Here is a 17,072-nt window from a genome sequence, read left to right as displayed (position 1 = left end):
GCCAAAGGTATAGATCACATGACCCACGAGTTTGATGAATGCAGCTGGCGCAACCTTGAGCCACGTGACGGACGGGCAATTCTTTCGTCTCGTCGTCGCGTCGCTCCTACTGTACCATGGTCGTGCAAGTAAGCTACAAGCCAATAGCGTGGGCACGATGCCTGAAATGAACGATGCCCAATGGGCTCGGCCCGTCAGAGCTCGCGCTAGACGGCCGTCGAGGTGCAGGGCGGACATGACGTCCGGAGGACGCGCAGAAAGTCGTGTCGATGTGCCAGCTCGTTGCGGTGTGGGCCAGCGAACGCGCAAAGGGTCTGACTGACTCGGCCAGATCGAACAACGGACACTTGGTGGGGTAGATGCAGGGGAAGTGGGCAAGCAAGCATGGATGTTGGTAGGCTGGCGTCGGTTCGGCAGCCGCATTCAACCGTCGGCCGGGGACCCAGCTGCGCCAATCCGCAACTGGTACACCGCTTGCTCAGGAACACCTTTCTTTCGCGCGACCAGTCCTGGAGCTGCTGCTCCCTCGCTACAGCTTCGACGGCAATGCTCCTCTCAGCCCAATGAGCCCCGAGCTGGCCAGCCCGCACGCCGCGAGACTATGGACGACTGGGGCGACCCATGGCAGGACGATGCGGCTCCGAAGCATCCCCCGGCCATCGACGTGCACATCCTCGCCGACCGCCAAAGCAAGGAGCGCGTTGTTACACCCGTTCTGACCGGCTTCTTCGAGGACCAGCAGAAGTGGTGCGAGCCTGATTCCCACGACGTGTGGGCCGCCGCCCACGACGAGCCCGCCGCTCCCGTGCAGCCTGCTGAGCCTGCTGAGCCTGCTGAGCCTGCTGCGCCTGCGGATGCCCCGGTCTGGGACCTGCCCGACCCGGAGCCTGTCACGTCGGACAAGCCTCCAGAGTCCCACGGAGCCGCCCTCGCGACCACGCACACCGCCGCCCTCGAACCCGACACTCCGCAGCCCGCAGAGGAAGACACGAGCGACGCGGCCTCTGACGACTCGTTTCACGAACCCACGCCAACGCCTGACGCGCATAAAGAATCAGGGGTGCCGCCCGCTACCCCCACTGCCCACGAAATCGATTCCTCCGATTCTGGCACCACCATCGGGCCCGACGCCGCCGGCTTCGCCGCTCTCGACTCTTCTACACCGCCCGCGAGTAGACCACACTCCGAAGAATTCGAGAGCGGCATTTCCACCCGCCCCTCGACCTCTCCTTCGGAAGCTAGCCACGGCGATGGCTTGTCCGACTCTACAAGAACTTCCTTCGAAGATGATGTCGGGCCGCAAGGCTTGACCGCGAGTAGTGAAGCGGGGCCGGACAAAGCGGATGACGCGACACAGACCGCAGGAGAGCCTGAGAACAAAACCGAAAACGAGCATCAGGCCACTACATCCGCTCCCAATGAGGAGACCACCGAGCCTGCACCCAACCAAGTACCCGAAGAGACCGATGATGATACGAATGAGATTACGACCGAGCACGAACCTGAAGATCGAGTTGAGAGCGAACCTGAAGACCTAGTTGAGAACGAGTTCGAGGGCCGAGCTGAGAACGAACTTGATGATGAAGTTGAGGACACATGTGAAGACCGAGTCGAGGACACACATGAAGACACACCGGAAGACGCCTTTGATGATGACGACTTCGGTGACTTCGAAGAAGAGGCGGACGAAGTTCTCGAAGACGAAATCCACGAGGACGAAACCTCAAACACTGTTGAGAGTCCTGTCGATGCTGGACCTCCGTCACCGAACCACGGACATGCCCCAGCGCAGGACTTGAGCGGATTCGTTCCGAGCAGCCCGAGACCTTTCGTCAAAGCTGACTTTGCGCCTAACCTTAGTCTCATCGACCAATTATTCCCAACCACTGGTGATAACAACGAACTGCAAGAAGTGGATGACTCTCCAATCAAGCCTACCAACGCCCGGAAGGCTTGGTATCGCCTCACGCGTATTGAAACTCTGCACGAGGTTCAAAGCGAGAAAGACCATGACAGCTATGTGCGTGTAGGTTGGCAGGCTTCCACAGTCCGCGCCGAGACCAACCAGATTGTGGGTCGATGGGCGTCCGAAGACCGCATCAACGGGCGTACACTGCTCGGTGGCAGACCTGGCGCCATGTTCGGTTGGGATTCGCCCAAGTTTTCTCCTGCCTCGAGTGTCTTTTCCTTCCACTCCCACAAACGCAATGCCTCGGCAGCGACCACACCGAAGAAGGCTGTTTTCGATTTGGAGGAAACCAGACAGAGGCCTGTATCACTTACCGTGCCACCTCTGCGAAAACCTTCGATTTCGACTGCCATCGATGTTCCTCAATTCAGCTGGAGCACCGCGGTGGACGAGCCGAACGAGCCTGCAGCTTCTTCTGCTCCCCACTCGAAAACAGCCTTTGCCAACTCAAAGGACGGCAGCAATCCGTGGGGCGCTGCCTTCGCGGAGAAGTCGCCAACCCATGAGATTATGCCAATATCTGCACCGCCGGTAAAAACCTCGTTTGAGGACAGAAAAAGCCCTTTCGTAACTAGAAGCTCTTTCGAAGACTCAGACGCCTGGAAGCCTGCAGAACGTTCTTTCGGGGAGGGAGATACCTGGGGATCTGCGAAGGAATCTTTCGAGTCACAGGGTACTTGGGAGCCTGCAAAGACAACTCTCGAAGAAGCAGATGCGTGGGATGCTGCAAAGAGGTCTCTCGAGGAGACAGATCCCTTCGAACCTCCCAAAGCGTCGTTTGAGGAAGCGAATGCTTGGGAATCAACACGAAAGTCCATCGACCAACAAGACGCTTCCCTGCAAGACAAGGCCTCACTGGACGAAGGTGACGCCTGGAAGACAGCAGAGACTTCGTCGGAGAAACCAGAATTGCCAGAATTCCAGTTGCCTCCGCAGCCCCCTGTTGAAATCCCGGTCAATTGCAAGCCGGTGAAGAACTCCCAAGATCAGATAATTGGTTGGAAACTGGATCACGATGCTATTAAGAAAGCGGCTGCCGAGGAAAAGGCGGCTGCTCTGCAAACTCTACAGGAAGCGAGCGAACCAAGGCCCCCACACACTCGTGCGGTGTCGGACTCTAACATTCTCCATGTCATGTCGCCTTTTGACAATCCGTTCGCTCCTCCAGAAGCTGAGAAGCCCGAACCGACCCCGGATGAGGACGCGCAAGCGCAGTCTGGTGAGAAGAAAAAGAAGAAGAGGCTGAGCTGGCTCACATTTCCTAAAAAGAAGAAGAACAATGATCTCCACCACAAGAGGTCTGTGTCTACTTCTAGCTTTTTAGCTGTTTCGAATAGCACAGCTGTTCCGCCTAAGAGCTCATCTTTACCATCTTGGGAAAGTCCCTGGGCAAAAATGGCGACGAAGTCCCCCTTGGCGAACGAAGTCACCGGTCCAGACCCTGAGCCAGAAATAGCTCGTAAAGAATACGAGCCGGAAATGGCCCTCAGGAAACACGAGCCGAATCCGTGGGACAATGCTTTCGACAACGCTTGGGACGATGCTAGGCCGTCTACTGCAAAATCCAACGCCTCCCACCGTGATTCTGTTCTGATATCGAAACCCGAGCTACCCGCCATTGACACTGCTGTTCGTCCTCCATCTCCTCGAGAGGTCGTCACTACGCCGAAGTTGCCAGCCATCGACACCAACCCTGAGCCGCATAAGGCTGACAGTCCTGTCCACGAAGAAAAAAGCTGGGGCAATACCGTTGAATCACCAATGGCTTCTCCTTCAGTCATGACTCCTGATGAGAATCCATGGGGAGATCCATGGAAGGCTACGTCGGTACCGCCCGCGCCTATAACCTTGTCCGTGGATCCACCTTCAGTTTCCAAGCCAGCTACTAAACTTGCGCCTCTTGATACCAGCTTCAAGCCCCAAGAGACGGACGATGACGACTGGGGTGAGATGGTGGAATCTCCTGCAGCATCCTCGCCCGTACTTGCGCCTCCGCCATCAGGGCAATGGGGTCTTCCCCGTAGCGTTTCGCCAATTGGCTCGCCCATTAGTAAGACCACCCGAACTCACCCACCAAGCCCTTTGGTGCCTGCGCCGATTCGATCTGCTACGATGCCCCTTTCGCCAACAACTTCAGGCCTAGCATCTCCGCCCCGTGTCAATACGCCAAAGTCGACGAGCAATTGGCTCCCCAAGCCGACCAACCACCCGCGGCCGCTCAGCCCTCTCAACCCGGCACGGTCTTCTACTCTCCCCATCTCACCTACCCTAGGCAGCTTACAACCGCTGTCGCCGTCACCGGTGCTGGAGCAGAAGGAGGTTTTCCGCCCTGCCCCAATCTCCATTGCCCCAGCAGATTCGGATCCGTGGGATAGCGTTGATTTTTCCGTCTTCGATAAGCCTGCGTCCGCTGCTTCACGTAATGCCTCACATAACCGCACCTCCTCCAGCCCTCTCCCAAGCCCTGACCCCACTTCAACCGCTCCTACCATCACATTTGACAACATCTTAGGTGGAGCTACCCGCACCGACCGCTCAAGCTCCACGCCTCTTACGTTTGACCAAATTCTGCAGCCTTCGCGCGAGCGGTCAGGCTCTGCTAGGACATTTGATGACATTCTGGCCCAGCCGGGCCAATTGTCACGGGCCAACTCGCAACAGAGTCTGAAGGCTACAGCTGCTGGTCAAGCGCAGGCTGGCCCGGTGACTAACTGGGCCGAGCAGGACAAAGAGGCTGTGAAGAAGTTCGTGGCTGCGCTGCCAGATATGAGTTATATGCTTCGATGAGGCTCTTCATGTATTGACTTTAGTCTCCATCACCGTCGAGACAGCTGTGTATGTACAGTGGGGATCAGGCGTTCACATTGGTCTTGCAAAGCTTTGGCTTTGTCACTTTCGCATCCTCTTTCTTCCGTCGACATATTCGACCTGCACATATCCTTGGGCGTTTTTGACTCGCATCGTCATCGTCTGTCTTGAGTAAAACATACCCTCTGTCTAGCATTCTGTCAGTTATGGTCATGGGAAGGACAAGCCGGGGAAGAATGGTCTTTTGGATTCATCTTTGAGGCAAGTCTTCGTATCGCGAGTTTGAACGGCGTGTGCACATTTGTGTATGAATAGTCGCCTCGTCCTCTTCCATTAGCTCTCGTCAAAACGAAGAAGCGATCAGGTTCCCGTTGATGGCGTTTCCTTTCTTGTCTTACGCTCTGAAGCGGAATAATATATATGACTTGACATTCTTTAAATCACTTTGGTGTATTGTGGTAATCTTCTCATTTACATTGACGACCTACAAAGGTACGTGCACCGATCTCCGTACTCCAGGTTTCTTGTTCAAGGCCGTCATGCTGATTGCAATTGCGGGCAGAATCGATATCTACGTATGACACCCTGCCTAAGCAAACTAACAGTCAGACGTTGAAAATGCAAAAGGAAAAAAAAAGCCTTCCTGTATGTAAAGCTAATACTTCTTCAAGGAATCGCCCCCACTTTGATCCTTCCGCCTAGCGGAGCATAAATAGCTCGATATCCTCCTGTCACGCATTCCGTTGATACGTAAGAAAGTCACTTCAAACCCAGCCAGGCCCTATCATCGTAAGCCGCCGCCACCACCACCACCACCAACAACAACAACAACAACAACAACATCCCCGAACTCCTCAAACAGATCCGCAAAAGATTATCCACAAGAATGGCCAACGACGACGACGCCAGTGCAGGACCAAGCATCACAGACAGCCTACCGGCACTCCCCGCGCAGTCGCTCCGCCGTCCGCTTACACCACCACCACCACCACCACCAATGTCGCCGTCGCCGTCGGCCTCCAGCCCGCACACCCCGGACGACAACGACGACGTCGCCACGTCAAAAAGCCCTTTTTTCCAACGCCTCCCCGCGGAGCTGCGCCGCATGATCCTCGTCGCCGCCTTCGGCGCGCGAGTCGTGCACATGGATCTGATCTTCGCGACCCCGCTGGAGAAGAGGAAGAAAAAGGCAAAGGCGGCGCAGCAGCAGCAGCAGCAGCAGCAGCAGCCCGACGACGTGGCAGCGCACGGCGGCCTGCTACTCGACCGCAGCGGGCGCCGCGTGCTGCGGCGTCCCCGTGGTGGTGGTGGTAAGGGCGACGAGGACGTCGAGGCGTGGCGGTGGTGGGGCTGCGTGTGCCATCGCAACCCGCCGCCGCCATCATCATCGTCATCACCGCTGCGGCGGCAGCAGCAGCATCGGCCCGGGAGAAACGACGATGAGGAGGAGGAGGAGGAAGACGGAAAGGTCCCGCTGTGGAAAGACGGCTGCACGCGCGGATGGGCGCCGGCGTGCGAGCGGTGGCCGGGCGCGCTGCCGGACCGGTGCCGGGTGGGCGCCATGGGCTGGCTGCGGGCGTGCCGGCGCGCGTACGCCGAGGGCGTCGACGTCCTCTACGCGACCAACACGCTGCACGTCGCCAGCATGCCGCTGCTGCTCCACATGCCGCGGCTGCTACTGCCGCGCGCGCGCGAGCGCGTCGCCGCCGTCGAGCTGAAGTGGGACCTCCACCGGCAGGGCATGTATCCCGTCGGCGGCGTCTACGAGGGCAGCCTGGAGCGGACGTTTGGCGGGCTCGTGGAGGCCGTGCCCGTGGCGTTGCCGAATGTGAGGGGGTTGTATCTCTCGGTGACGGGGGGGTTGGTCCATGTGGAGCCGGGGGTGGTCGTGGGGGAGGTTGTCGATGAGGTGGAGAGGATGTTGTTTGGGAGGGTGGATGGGATGGTGGCGAGGCTGTTTGGCCAGCGGCTGAGGGAGTGTACGGTGGAGGTACCGTCGGGGACCTTTGACGCGCTGGCTGTCAAGACCCGGGGCGAGACGTTTCCGTGGTCGATGCGGAGGTTTTGGAGACCGCTGCTTCTTCCTGCGGCGGGGGACGAGAGTGGTCGGGCGGGAGTCGAGCGGGGCTATTGGGTGAAGCGCGGGCAAGAAATCGCGCCTCTGGCCTGCATGGCGTTCTGACCAGCTGTGTGCATACAGTTCGAGATTCTGGTCCATCGGCCGCCGCTTATGGCGCCGATGACGAGCTTCCAATTTTGGAATCTGCAAGGACGTCAAGTGAGACGCATCAGTTGCACTTGCGCCATTCGTGGGGCGCCAGAAACTAGCAAATCCAGCTGTCGGAAAACAGTGAACAACTCATGCGCTTGACTGTGCAGTTTCAGGGTGTTCCGATGGCGCTTGATCGCTCAATGGGACGCTTTGCGACGTTTGGCGACTCTTGCGATTTTTCTTCGTCTTCCCCAAGGTGGGGTAGACCTCTCTCCAACGTTCGGTGAACCACTTGCCCTCGATCTGGTGATACATCCACAACCAGTCATCCATGTCTTCTTCTTCCTTGGTCTCCTTTTTTCTCTTCCACACAACCCCGGGGATTTTATCACGCAGCTCCTCCAACCTTTTCTTTATGAAAACCTCCGGCTCCTCCTTCATCATGTTTGCGTACTTCGCCGTCGGCCACAAGTACCTGGGATCTGGCGCCCCGTCCGCATGCGTCTTTTCCCTCTCGTCTATGCCCCGCTTCCTCTTCTTAGTCCTCTGGTAGTCGAAATACAGCAACCCCAACGCACCCTTCTCCTTCCAGTCCGGTACGGGCACGGTGATCAAGAATCCAGCGTAGCCGTCCATACCCTCGGACCTGTACGACCGGACCATCCTCGAGGACCAGTTTTGGTAATTCGTTTGAAAGGTCCGCACGGAGCGATAGTGGTCAATGCACGCCGAAATGTATTCCCGCCGGTGCACCAGGTCCTCCTGTTGCTGCCAGCCGTTCACGGTGGCACTTGGCTCTACACCATCCGCACTACTGCTGCTACTACTACCCACAGGCCCCAGAAAAGTGACTTCGAGGCGGACTGGATGCCTGGTATGCGCGGGGGCGACCTCGTCGAACAGCTCCTTGGCTAGGTTGGCGCGTTCCTCGCGGCTGAGGTGGGACGTGTCATAGGTGACATAGGCCTGGAAGGATATCGGCGATGCGAGAAATTCTACCCCGCAGAAGGCGATGACCATGGGGTGGCCTGTGTGGGCGGCCGCGTCCTGGTGCCACTGGGAGAGGCAGAGCGGGTTGAAGCTGAGGAGGGGGATCCGCGGCCTGTTGAGCGCGGCGGGCCAGGGTTCGGGCGCCGGTACTGGACCGGGCTCAGTGGACTCTGTCATTGTTCTTCTTTTGTTTTCAGGAGGTACGTTGCAAACGGATGATTCGGATTGAGTTGTTAATGGAATGTGTTATTAGAAGGTGCGATAACAGAGTATGAAGTGACGATGAGCGCTTGGAAGCAAGTGCCAAAACTACGAAAGGAGGTTGCCCATGATCGATTCTTGAGGAATAGAGAGCTCAATTCTTGTATTGCCAGTGTGGATTGATGTTCAAGATGGCAGTGTCGGCAGGTCGAGTGGGAGCGCTCGTCGACTGACGTCTGTGCGCGCTTAGTCAGAAGTGCACGGGCCAGTACCGCGAGGCTGCCAACCTGCCGACTTGCCGACTTGTCGACCGCGTCTCAACACCACCTCCATCCTCTTTCAACGTGCTCACTCGTGCCCTCTGCCATCTACCACTTTCCATCTATTCTTCACCCGACACCGGTCAGTCTGTCAGGTACTCGCCCTCACCGGGAGTAGCCGGCTCGTCAGCTCTCCACAAACATCGAGTTGCCTGGACCCTCGCCAGCAGGCTACCTGCCCAGCATCCACCCATCGAGCGTCCGCGCGACCCTCGCTGGAAGATCTGGGGCCTGTAAGGGACACTTACTGTCGCCGTGGGCGTCTCTGGGCCTCGATGCGACGTGGCTGTGGCCAGACGAGCGCCGACTTGACCCTCTGTCGTCTACTTGGAGTCAAGGTTGCTCCTTATAAACAAAGCCTGGGTGGGCGGGTTTCTGCACCGTCGACGATACTGTGCAGGGAACATATTTAAGGTGAAACCTTTTGATTTGTGCCACTGACGCTTCTCTTTAGCCGCCTGTTGCCTCACCATGTCTTCTGCGCCTACTTCCAACCTCCTCGTTGATTACGTCTCCGCTGCTGTTCAGTGGCGCTGCCCCTATGATGACTCCATCCGACACCTTGAACAAGTTTCTTTGCGCATCGTATTCGATGAATCTGGAAAAGCCGCCCACTTCAAACTCCGTATCCCCGCATCCTTCAAGTCTCTACGCAAGACGCACATCTTTCTCTCCTACGCCCCGGATTGCGTAGCCGAACTACACTATACACAAGCCCCAGATTTACCCGAGCCCATCAAGGAACTCATGTCTAGCCCGGACTCCATCGCTAGTCTTCGTATCGCCCTGGTGCAACCCACTGGAGTCCTCGTCCCCTCAGAAACATCGCTCACGCCACGCAACAAGAAGTTCGGCGACGTACTCGAATCAGTTCAGTCCCTTTCTCATTCCACAGGTTACACCATATTTTTCCCTGTCGATGACGATTCCTTCCACAAACGAGCATCATCGCTATGCTCCAGCATCGGCTCGCTCTCTCCCATCCCTAGCGAACTCGATAACGCTAGCCTCTACAACGGCCGCGGTGCTCTCGTCCTCAAGGACTGCAACTTCGGCCTCAGCTCCTCCACTGCCCCGCCTCAAGTGGCCGAAAGCCCCCCGTCGTACGACGAGCTTGGAGAGTTGCCGGAGCCATCACGACCTCCAGCCGTAAAGAAACTGAAGGCCAAAGAAGAACCGTGGGCTCAGGCACTGCGCGAGCTTCGGCGAGAGCTGAACAGTGACATGGACGCACGACTAGAGAAGCTGCACGAGCGCGTACAGACGCAGCTGCGCGACGTTGGCGAGCGACTGGAACGGCGCTTGGACGAGCAGATGGATGACGTACGGCAACAGATGCGGCAGGAGATGAAACAGCAGCTGGATGAGTTAGAGGAGCGGGTAGAGGAGGTAAGAGACGAGATCGATGACATCGTGGACGTGAGACTGGACGACCAGATCGACGGTGCGAAAGCAGATCTGAAGGATTTTGTAAGAGATCAGGTCAAGGATGCAGGGGAAGATGTCAAAAGGGAGTTAGAAGGAGTGAGATTATCTATAAGTTATGATTAACATCGCACCTCCACCATTCATCAGAAATTTAGCCCCCAAGACTCTGCCGTCGACTTCTTCCCAAAGACCTCGTGCTCGATTTCGGCCACCTTCTCGAAGCCCTCGCGCTGATAAATCCTTCTCGCCGCCGCCATCTCGCTGGGCATCCACAGCATGACGCGCCGATATCCACGCGCCTCCTCTCGTGCAAACTCGATGACCTGTCTCACCAGCCTTGTGCCCAGGCCCTTCCCCCGCTCGCTCGGTTCCACCAGCAAGAGGCGGATCGTTGCCGATTTGTGCGCCGGGTCGTCCTTGTCGTGGAGTACCATGACGCTGCCGGCGAATTTCACCTGGCCGTCCTGGTGTCGCTCGGCGATCCAGAAGCGCTCGTGTGACGGGTCGTAAGTGTTGAGGAAATCGGCGCAGGTGTTGTCCACTAGACCCTCCATGACTTGGGGGTCCCAGCCGAATTCGTCGGCATACAGCACGCCGTGGCGGGACATGACATGGGCGACGTCTTCGGGCCGGTGGGTGCGGATGGTGATGACGCCGTCGTCTCCTTGGGTTGATGGCATGGTCAGATATTCAACGCTGTTCGGGCTGTGGAATTAGTAGGTAGAACGGTTATGGTTGCAAATCACGGCGGGCTGCGAGCATATAACTGCCGTGCCAAGCAGGGGGGGGTGGGGGGGGATCAGGGCTCGTATAGCTAGGGATGCTTGTCTCGCGACTGCCGATAATCAGTCTGCACGCACGCTTAGCATTATTGAATAAGGCTTGCGGTCTGACGATACGTTATGTCCGATTTTGCGGGGGTGCAATCCCCCGTTCTACCTGGGTGCCTGGGCGCAGCTTGTAGCTAGCCATCGGACCCGGCCCGAATGTACAGAAAGAAGAAAAGCGCCGCCCTAAAACGAGCTTCCGTGGGGCCATTCATCTTTGCTTTTCGCCGAAGCTCCGGAGACGGCTCCTGAATTGCGGCCCGTCTTTCACCGCCGACTCCAACGACACTGTACCTACTCCGGTCCGAAAGACTGATAAAGTGGACATCCCCCATTCGCCGGGGAATCTCATAACAAGAAAAATTAAACACACTCTAGTCATGACTCAGGATATCTCAGTGAAGCAGCCATAAACAGGCAGACCAGAAAAGTCTCATCCGGGCAGTTCAACAGGAAATCTTTGATCTTCCAGCTCCACCGCTGGCCTTTAATCTCCCAACTCCACTGCCACTCGCTTTCCGATCCCGATCTCTTTCGGGTGATCTGGATTGGAGGGCGGCAACTCCACCGGCATCGACGCGGCTCCAACATGGCGCGCCTTCCGTCGATGCGGCCACCACAAACAGATCGACACCAAACAATGCCACAGTTTCCAGCACGCCCGGCACGACGCCTACGCCTACCCTCACCTTGAAGTTTATGCTTGCCGAGACTTAACTAACACGTGCTATTCCTGTTGCTTTGTCCGTGTGGGGTTTTCCGCCCTTGGGGTCATAAACTCTTTCTGTTCCGGGGTCCATCACACCGAGCAAGTGAAAAGACCTCCGTACTACGAAGCACGCACTTCGCGCCACTCGTAAAGCTTGAAGCTCAAATGCAGACGCAAAAGACGTGAAGTGAAAGAGCTGGTAGGAAGAGAAGGAGGCACAACGCGGACAGATACATAGCGCTCAGCACCTGAGGACCTCGATGAGACAGGCCTGGTGGCACGAGCTCGTGTGATCTCTCAGGTGAAACGGGACTGATGGTCCATGACATGACAGAACGACAGTATCTTGCAGCAGATGACCGCGCAAGCGGTTGCTCAAATCCACGCTGATGTTTAAGATGTGTGACATCTGGTACCTCGTGGAGTTTGAAGTATTCATCAGCCAGCGTCATCCGAAAGTTCGTGCAAAAATTATTAGCCTGTGAAGCTTGATTCGCTGTAATGCTAAAATCTGGTCATACTTCATATTCTTGCATTTGGCAGTTCTACATGGCCTCCTCATTTCTCTACTTCCGCAAAACCCGTCGCCTCAAGGTCAGTCGCATCGGCATTGGAGCCCGGCGTGATGGACTCGGCTAGAATCTGCTTCCCTTCATCCAACATCCTGTATTTCGAAGGGTTCTTCTTCGGCTCACCAGGGCCACTTGAGGTGAACTGGTAACCTCTCAGTCTGCGCAAAGCAAGAATCAGCAAAGCCCTCAACCACTGTCGGGACAACGTCACTCACCTCGGGCCCTGGCCCGTCTTCTCCGGCAAGTGATCCACATAGGCGCGCTCGAACGCAGCTCTATCTTCCTCAAACGTGCCGTTCTCGATGCTTTTCCGAACGCCGGTAAAGAACAGGTCTATGACGTGGTGGTTGTGCACCTGGATGAGCACCCATCCCAGCATCTCCTTGGCGGCCAGCAGGTGCCGGAGGTAGGCGCGATGGTGCCTGGTGCAGGCGTAGCACTCGCACCCGGGCGTCAGCGGCGACAGATCCGTCGCGTATTGCGGCATCCAACAGTCGATGCCGAGCGCCTTGCGCTCCGCGGGCGACGCGTCCGACGACGGCGCCTTCACGGGGAACTCAAAGTCGAGCACGATGCCGGCGTCCGTGGCCTGGCAGACGAAGGGCACGGTGAGGAGGTCCATGCCGAGGGAGACGGCGTGCAGCAGCTTCTGCGGCGAGGCGGGGTTGTCGAGGGCGAGGCGCGGGAGGGCGGCCAGCGGGTCGGGGATGGCGGCGAGGGAGGCGGTGTCGTAGAGGGCGAGGCCGGAGAGGTGCGGCCGCAACTGCTCGTCGTCGTCGGTCAGCGCGTCCAGGTACCATGACTGCAGCTCCTTGTCGATGGGCAAGATGGGGGCGAAGACGTTGTAGACGCGGCCGCCCTTCTTGGTCTTGTCCAGCCCGCCTTTGGCCGCTACGATGTCCTTCATCCAGGCGGTTGTGCGGTCGCCCATCTTGTCTATCCGCTTCGCGCTCGGCTTGGTGTGGCCGTGCATGATGTCGCCCAGGCCGATGACGATGTCGGGCCTTAGTTTCTGGGCGGCAGACGCGTAGTAGTCGGAAGCCAGCGCGTGGAAGCCCACGGCGGTGTGGATGGAGATGGAAGTGTTGGTATTGGTCGCAGAGGCTGTCACAGGCACTGTGCGTCGCGGGCCGAGAACGAGCAAGGCATCTTTCTGGAGAGAGGCGAAGCGGCGCATGGGCGACTCGTCAGGCTCGCATGGTATGTTGAAGAGGGGCGGCGTTTGCTTAGGCGCTCTCTCTATGACTTCTGAGCTCCGGCGCGAGCAGTCGCGTCAGCGATTGATGGCGCGGCTGGGCCTGGAAAGCTCACAGTCTTCAAGCGCAACATAGAAGGAGTTGAGGCCGGTATGCTTCTTCAGCACGTCCTGGGTAAGGTGGGGGACGACGCCTCGAGATGTGAGGGCGATATGGTGGGGTGTATGCAGTGTCGTGCGACCTGGTACAGAGAGTCGACCCAGTCTGGGCGCAAGCGCGGCGGCAGGCTTGAGGATTTCGAAGTTCAGCATTGTGTCGGGCAGCCGGTGCAGCTTTGCATCTTCCATGATGAGGTACTCGTCGGATTGGAGCGCGGAGGCGTCGCGAACTGATGCCTGTCATGAGCCCGGGAACTTTGGTGGGGTGCGAGTCAGAGCGTCGATCGGTAGAACCCGAGCTTGACTCGGGCAACAGTACAGGCGACCATCTATCTACTCCGGCGCTCCAGACTGTAGGCCAGCTTTCTTTGCAAGTGTTTGGACTGAGCAACACCTGTGCTCGTCCATTCTCTTCAAATGGCATTCAGCACAGCAGTATAAAGTGTCACTCCCGGTGCGTTTTCGCGGAAGAGACGCAAAGGCAATTGAGCTACTGCATCTAGTACTATGTCTTGCTTCGACTATGCTACTCGGCTCGAGGATGCGTGCATTGATGACCACCTATTGCCATGACCTCACCTAGTAGCTGACGTCGGGCGATCGGGGAACAAACAACTGGTGTTTCGTTTTGGGGACGGTATATGATCTGATAAAAGGAGCTGCAAATAAAACGAGTAAGGATCAGCCACGGTGTTTCAGAGCTCCAATGCTTGTCATGTTGCTCTTCCGCTTTTCCATTTCCGGGGTTCGTTCTACGCTACTTAGCACTCGTGTACAGCCACTATTCGAAAGAAGGTTGTCGCCGTTCCACGAAAGCCTTGTGAAGGGTGGCATCAGCGAAGCCGAAGTCTGGATTACCTTACATACTCGGCCCGGCTGCATCGCTTGCTTAGCGAAACAGCGAGGTGCGCGTCTTGCCGGGGCCGGCAGCTAAGGAGCCTAAAGCCTATAGCAAGCGGCAGAGGAAACGGCTGCGGATAACTATAGAAACAACCGAGCCGCAATCTCCCGATTGAGAAAGGGGGTCACAACACGCGTGCCTGCCGGAAACACGGCGCGGAGCAGGCAGTCGCGGTGATCAGAAGGCACGCCCGTTGCGGCCACCCGCCGGCTCCCCCGACAATAATGAGCAGGCAACCCACTCTGCATCCACTCTGCATCGAGGGCATTCGGCACACACTCAAGGCGACGCAAGCATCCGGGATCGGCCTGGCAGCCGTGCTGGCGATCAGCCCCCCGGACACCCCTTGAAACGCAGCCCGCTCGGCACTCTTTCCACGAACCGCACGCGTCTCCGACCTCCAAACATCTGTGGACGGCCGCTTGTCCTCAAGTAGACGACACGCCCCGGGCCGCGGCCCTCGTCGATGCCGCTTTGATCAGCGCCGTCGGGCGGCTGCTGGGGCTGCTGGGGCCCGGCGGCTGCACCCTGCCCTCGACTGCACACGGCAGCCATCCTGAGTCGCAGGTTCACGTCCGCATCGTGCTTCGCGAGCCTTGGCTGTGTTTGATGTTTCCCCATGCCAGGTACATAGGAGCCGGCAAGCCCGCATGTTTCTTGTTTCTCTTGGCCAGCTTCTTCTCTGCCTCTGTCTTTCCCTCTTTAGTCCTTCTTTTTTCCTGGCAGCAGAGCCGCGCTCACCATGCCTTCGTTCAAGTCTACTCTCGTTTCTGCTCTTGCCCTCGTGCCCGCACTGGTTGCGGCCGAGCTGTCCGGCTCCGTCGGGCCCCTCACTTCTGCCTCGGACAAGGGCGCCACCAAGACCTGCGATGTCACCGACTACGGCGCCAAGGCGGACAAGACCACCGACCTCGGTGTCGCTCTGGCCTCCGCTCACGCCGACTGCAAGGCCGGCGGTCTGGTTGTCATCCCCGAGGGAGACTATGCCATCTCGACCTGGGTCAAGCTGGCCGGCGGTGCCGCATGGGCCCTGCAGATTGACGGCACCATCTACCGCACCGGCACCGACGGCGGCAACATGATCTTCATCGAGCACACCAGCGATGTCGAGGTCTTCTCCAGCACCGGCAAGGGTGCCTTCCAGGGCAACGGCTACGAGTTCCACGCCGACGACTCCATCTCTGGCCCGCGTATTCTCCGCTTCTACGACACCACCGACTTCTCCGTCCACGATCTCGCCCTGGTTGATTCGCCCTCTTTCCACTTCTCCATCGACACGTGCAAGAACGGCGAGATCTACAACCTTGCCATCCGCGGCGGTGACCACGGCGGCCTGGACGGCATTGATGTGTGGAGTGACAACATGTGGATCCACGATGTCATGGTCACCAACAAGGACGAGTGCGTCACCGTCAAGTCGCCCGCCCACAACGTGCTGGTTGAGAACATCTACTGCAACTGGTCCGGCGGCTGCGCCTTCGGCTCCCTGGCCGAGGACACCGACATCTCCGACATCACCTACCGCAACGTCTACACCGTCAACTCCAACCAGATGATGATGATCAAGTCTTACGGCGGCAGCGGTTCCGTCTCCAACGTCGTCTTCGACAACTTCATTGGCCGCGGCAACGCCTACTCGCTCGACATTGACCAGTACTGGGCCTCTATGAGCGAGGCCTCGGGTGACGGCGTCGCCCTCAACAACATCACCTTCAACAACTGGAAGGGCACCTGCGCCAACGGCGCCCAGCGCGGCCCCATCAAGATTGAGTGTGCCGACGGCGCCCCCTGCACCGACATCACCGTCACCGACTTCTCCATGTGGACCGAGTCGGGCGACAGCATCTTCTACAGCTGCCGCTCCGCCTATGGCGATGGCGCTTGCCTCGAGTCGTCTGGAAGCTCGGCCTACGACACCGTCACCACCACCATTGACGCCGCTCCCTCCGGCTACACCGCCGCCAGCATGCCCGACGACATCGAGGACTCGCTTGGCTTCACCGTCTCCATTGAGATCCCCTCGCTGCCCGCCTCCTACTTCCCCAACGTTGCTCCCATCTCGCCGCTCTCTGGCGCCACCGCTGCTGCCGTCGCCGTCAACGCCGCGGCCAGCTCCTCGTCTGTCGCTCCTGCTACCCCGGCTGCCACTACCCCTGCCGTCTCTACCCCTGCCGTCTCTACCCTTGTTACCTCGACCAAGGCTGCCACCTCCGCCGCGCCCGCCACGTCTGCTGCCGCTGCTACCGCTGCTCCTTCGGCTCCCGCTAACAACGGTGGCTGGGGCAACTGGGGTGGCTGGGGCAAGTGGGGTAACCAGGTCAAGAACTAAACGTGTCCAACGATGGAATGTACTCCAGAGATACGTTTCGGAGAGATGAGAGGAGAGGAGAAAGTGTAGCACTGGATCCCAAAACAAGGATTACGAAAACAACCAAGGATAAAATGGGTCGGAAACTGCATGCTGCTCCGAGAAGACATTTCTTGTAACATATTGTTTCTTCCTACATATTTTCCCGCTGTCGACGTTCCGCATAGTGAACGGGATGGCTTTGCATAGTTTACCAATATTTGCCTTCACCAGATCGGTGAAAAGGAGAAGATGATCCATTCAGCACCACGTACATTGAGCCATCGTGAAACCCTAAAAACCCAGTCACTAGCCCACTGCCTCCACAAACACTTGAGCTGAAACGGCTATAAACATCCATGGCCGCGCTCGTTTCGCTTACTCCCCGAGTCCCCAGTCTAGCTCCTTTGATCATGTCTCAGACTATCCCCCCC

At 57.9% G+C, this 17,072-nt stretch overlaps 7 protein-coding genes across 7 annotated transcripts; 4 read left to right on the top strand and 3 right to left on the bottom strand.

Moving 5' to 3' along the window:
* Positions 1 to 601: 601 nt before the first annotated feature.
* Positions 602 to 4,756, top strand: BKCO1_340007 (uncharacterized protein; the record flags this gene model as incomplete). The annotated part of the gene is made up of 1 exon (XM_020274690.1): positions 602 to 4,756. One exon carries the CDS (start codon positions 602 to 604, stop codon positions 4,754 to 4,756), a length of 4,155 nt encoding a protein of 1,384 aa, XP_020129229.1.
* A 907-nt stretch (positions 4,757 to 5,663) lies between these two features.
* BKCO1_340006 (uncharacterized protein) lies at positions 5,664 to 6,959 on the top strand (the record flags this gene model as incomplete). Its single annotated transcript, XM_020274679.1, has 1 exon — positions 5,664 to 6,959. The coding sequence occupies one exon, from the start codon at positions 5,664 to 5,666 to the stop codon at positions 6,957 to 6,959; it is 1,296 nt and encodes a 431-aa protein (XP_020129230.1).
* Positions 6,960 to 7,136: 177 nt separating this feature from the next.
* On the bottom strand, positions 7,137 to 8,156 carry BKCO1_340005 (uncharacterized protein; the record flags this gene model as incomplete). Its single annotated transcript, XM_020274668.1, has 1 exon — positions 7,137 to 8,156. One exon carries the CDS (start codon positions 8,154 to 8,156, stop codon positions 7,137 to 7,139), a length of 1,020 nt encoding a protein of 339 aa, XP_020129231.1.
* An 815-nt stretch (positions 8,157 to 8,971) lies between these two features.
* On the top strand, positions 8,972 to 10,051 carry BKCO1_340004 (kinesin family protein; the record flags this gene model as incomplete). Its single annotated transcript, XM_020274657.1, has 1 exon — positions 8,972 to 10,051. The coding sequence occupies one exon, from the start codon at positions 8,972 to 8,974 to the stop codon at positions 10,049 to 10,051; it is 1,080 nt and encodes a 359-aa protein (XP_020129232.1).
* A 20-nt stretch (positions 10,052 to 10,071) lies between these two features.
* On the bottom strand, positions 10,072 to 10,608 carry BKCO1_340003 (family transcriptional regulator; the record flags this gene model as incomplete). Its single annotated transcript, XM_020274646.1, has 1 exon — positions 10,072 to 10,608. One exon carries the CDS (start codon positions 10,606 to 10,608, stop codon positions 10,072 to 10,074), a length of 537 nt encoding a protein of 178 aa, XP_020129226.1.
* A 1,414-nt stretch (positions 10,609 to 12,022) lies between these two features.
* Positions 12,023 to 13,579, bottom strand: BKCO1_340002 (trna-guanine transglycosylase family protein; the record flags this gene model as incomplete). Its single annotated transcript, XM_020274635.1, has 3 exons — positions 12,023 to 12,194; positions 12,252 to 13,281; positions 13,348 to 13,579. The coding sequence occupies 3 exons, from the start codon at positions 13,577 to 13,579 to the stop codon at positions 12,023 to 12,025; spliced, it is 1,434 nt and encodes a 477-aa protein (XP_020129227.1).
* Positions 13,580 to 15,033: 1,454 nt separating this feature from the next.
* On the top strand, positions 15,034 to 16,620 carry BKCO1_340001 (rhamnogalacturonase b; the record flags this gene model as incomplete). The annotated part of the gene is made up of 1 exon (XM_020274603.1): positions 15,034 to 16,620. The coding sequence occupies one exon, from the start codon at positions 15,034 to 15,036 to the stop codon at positions 16,618 to 16,620; it is 1,587 nt and encodes a 528-aa protein (XP_020129228.1).
* Positions 16,621 to 17,072: the final 452 nt, after the last annotated feature.

The sequence above is a fragment of the Diplodia corticola genome (genome assembly GCF_001883845.1).
Source record: "Diplodia corticola strain CBS 112549 chromosome Unknown scaffold34, whole genome shotgun sequence".
Classification (NCBI taxonomy): Eukaryota; Fungi; Ascomycota; class Dothideomycetes; order Botryosphaeriales; family Botryosphaeriaceae; genus Diplodia; species Diplodia corticola.
This window is presented reverse-complemented; position numbering and strand designations above follow the sequence as displayed.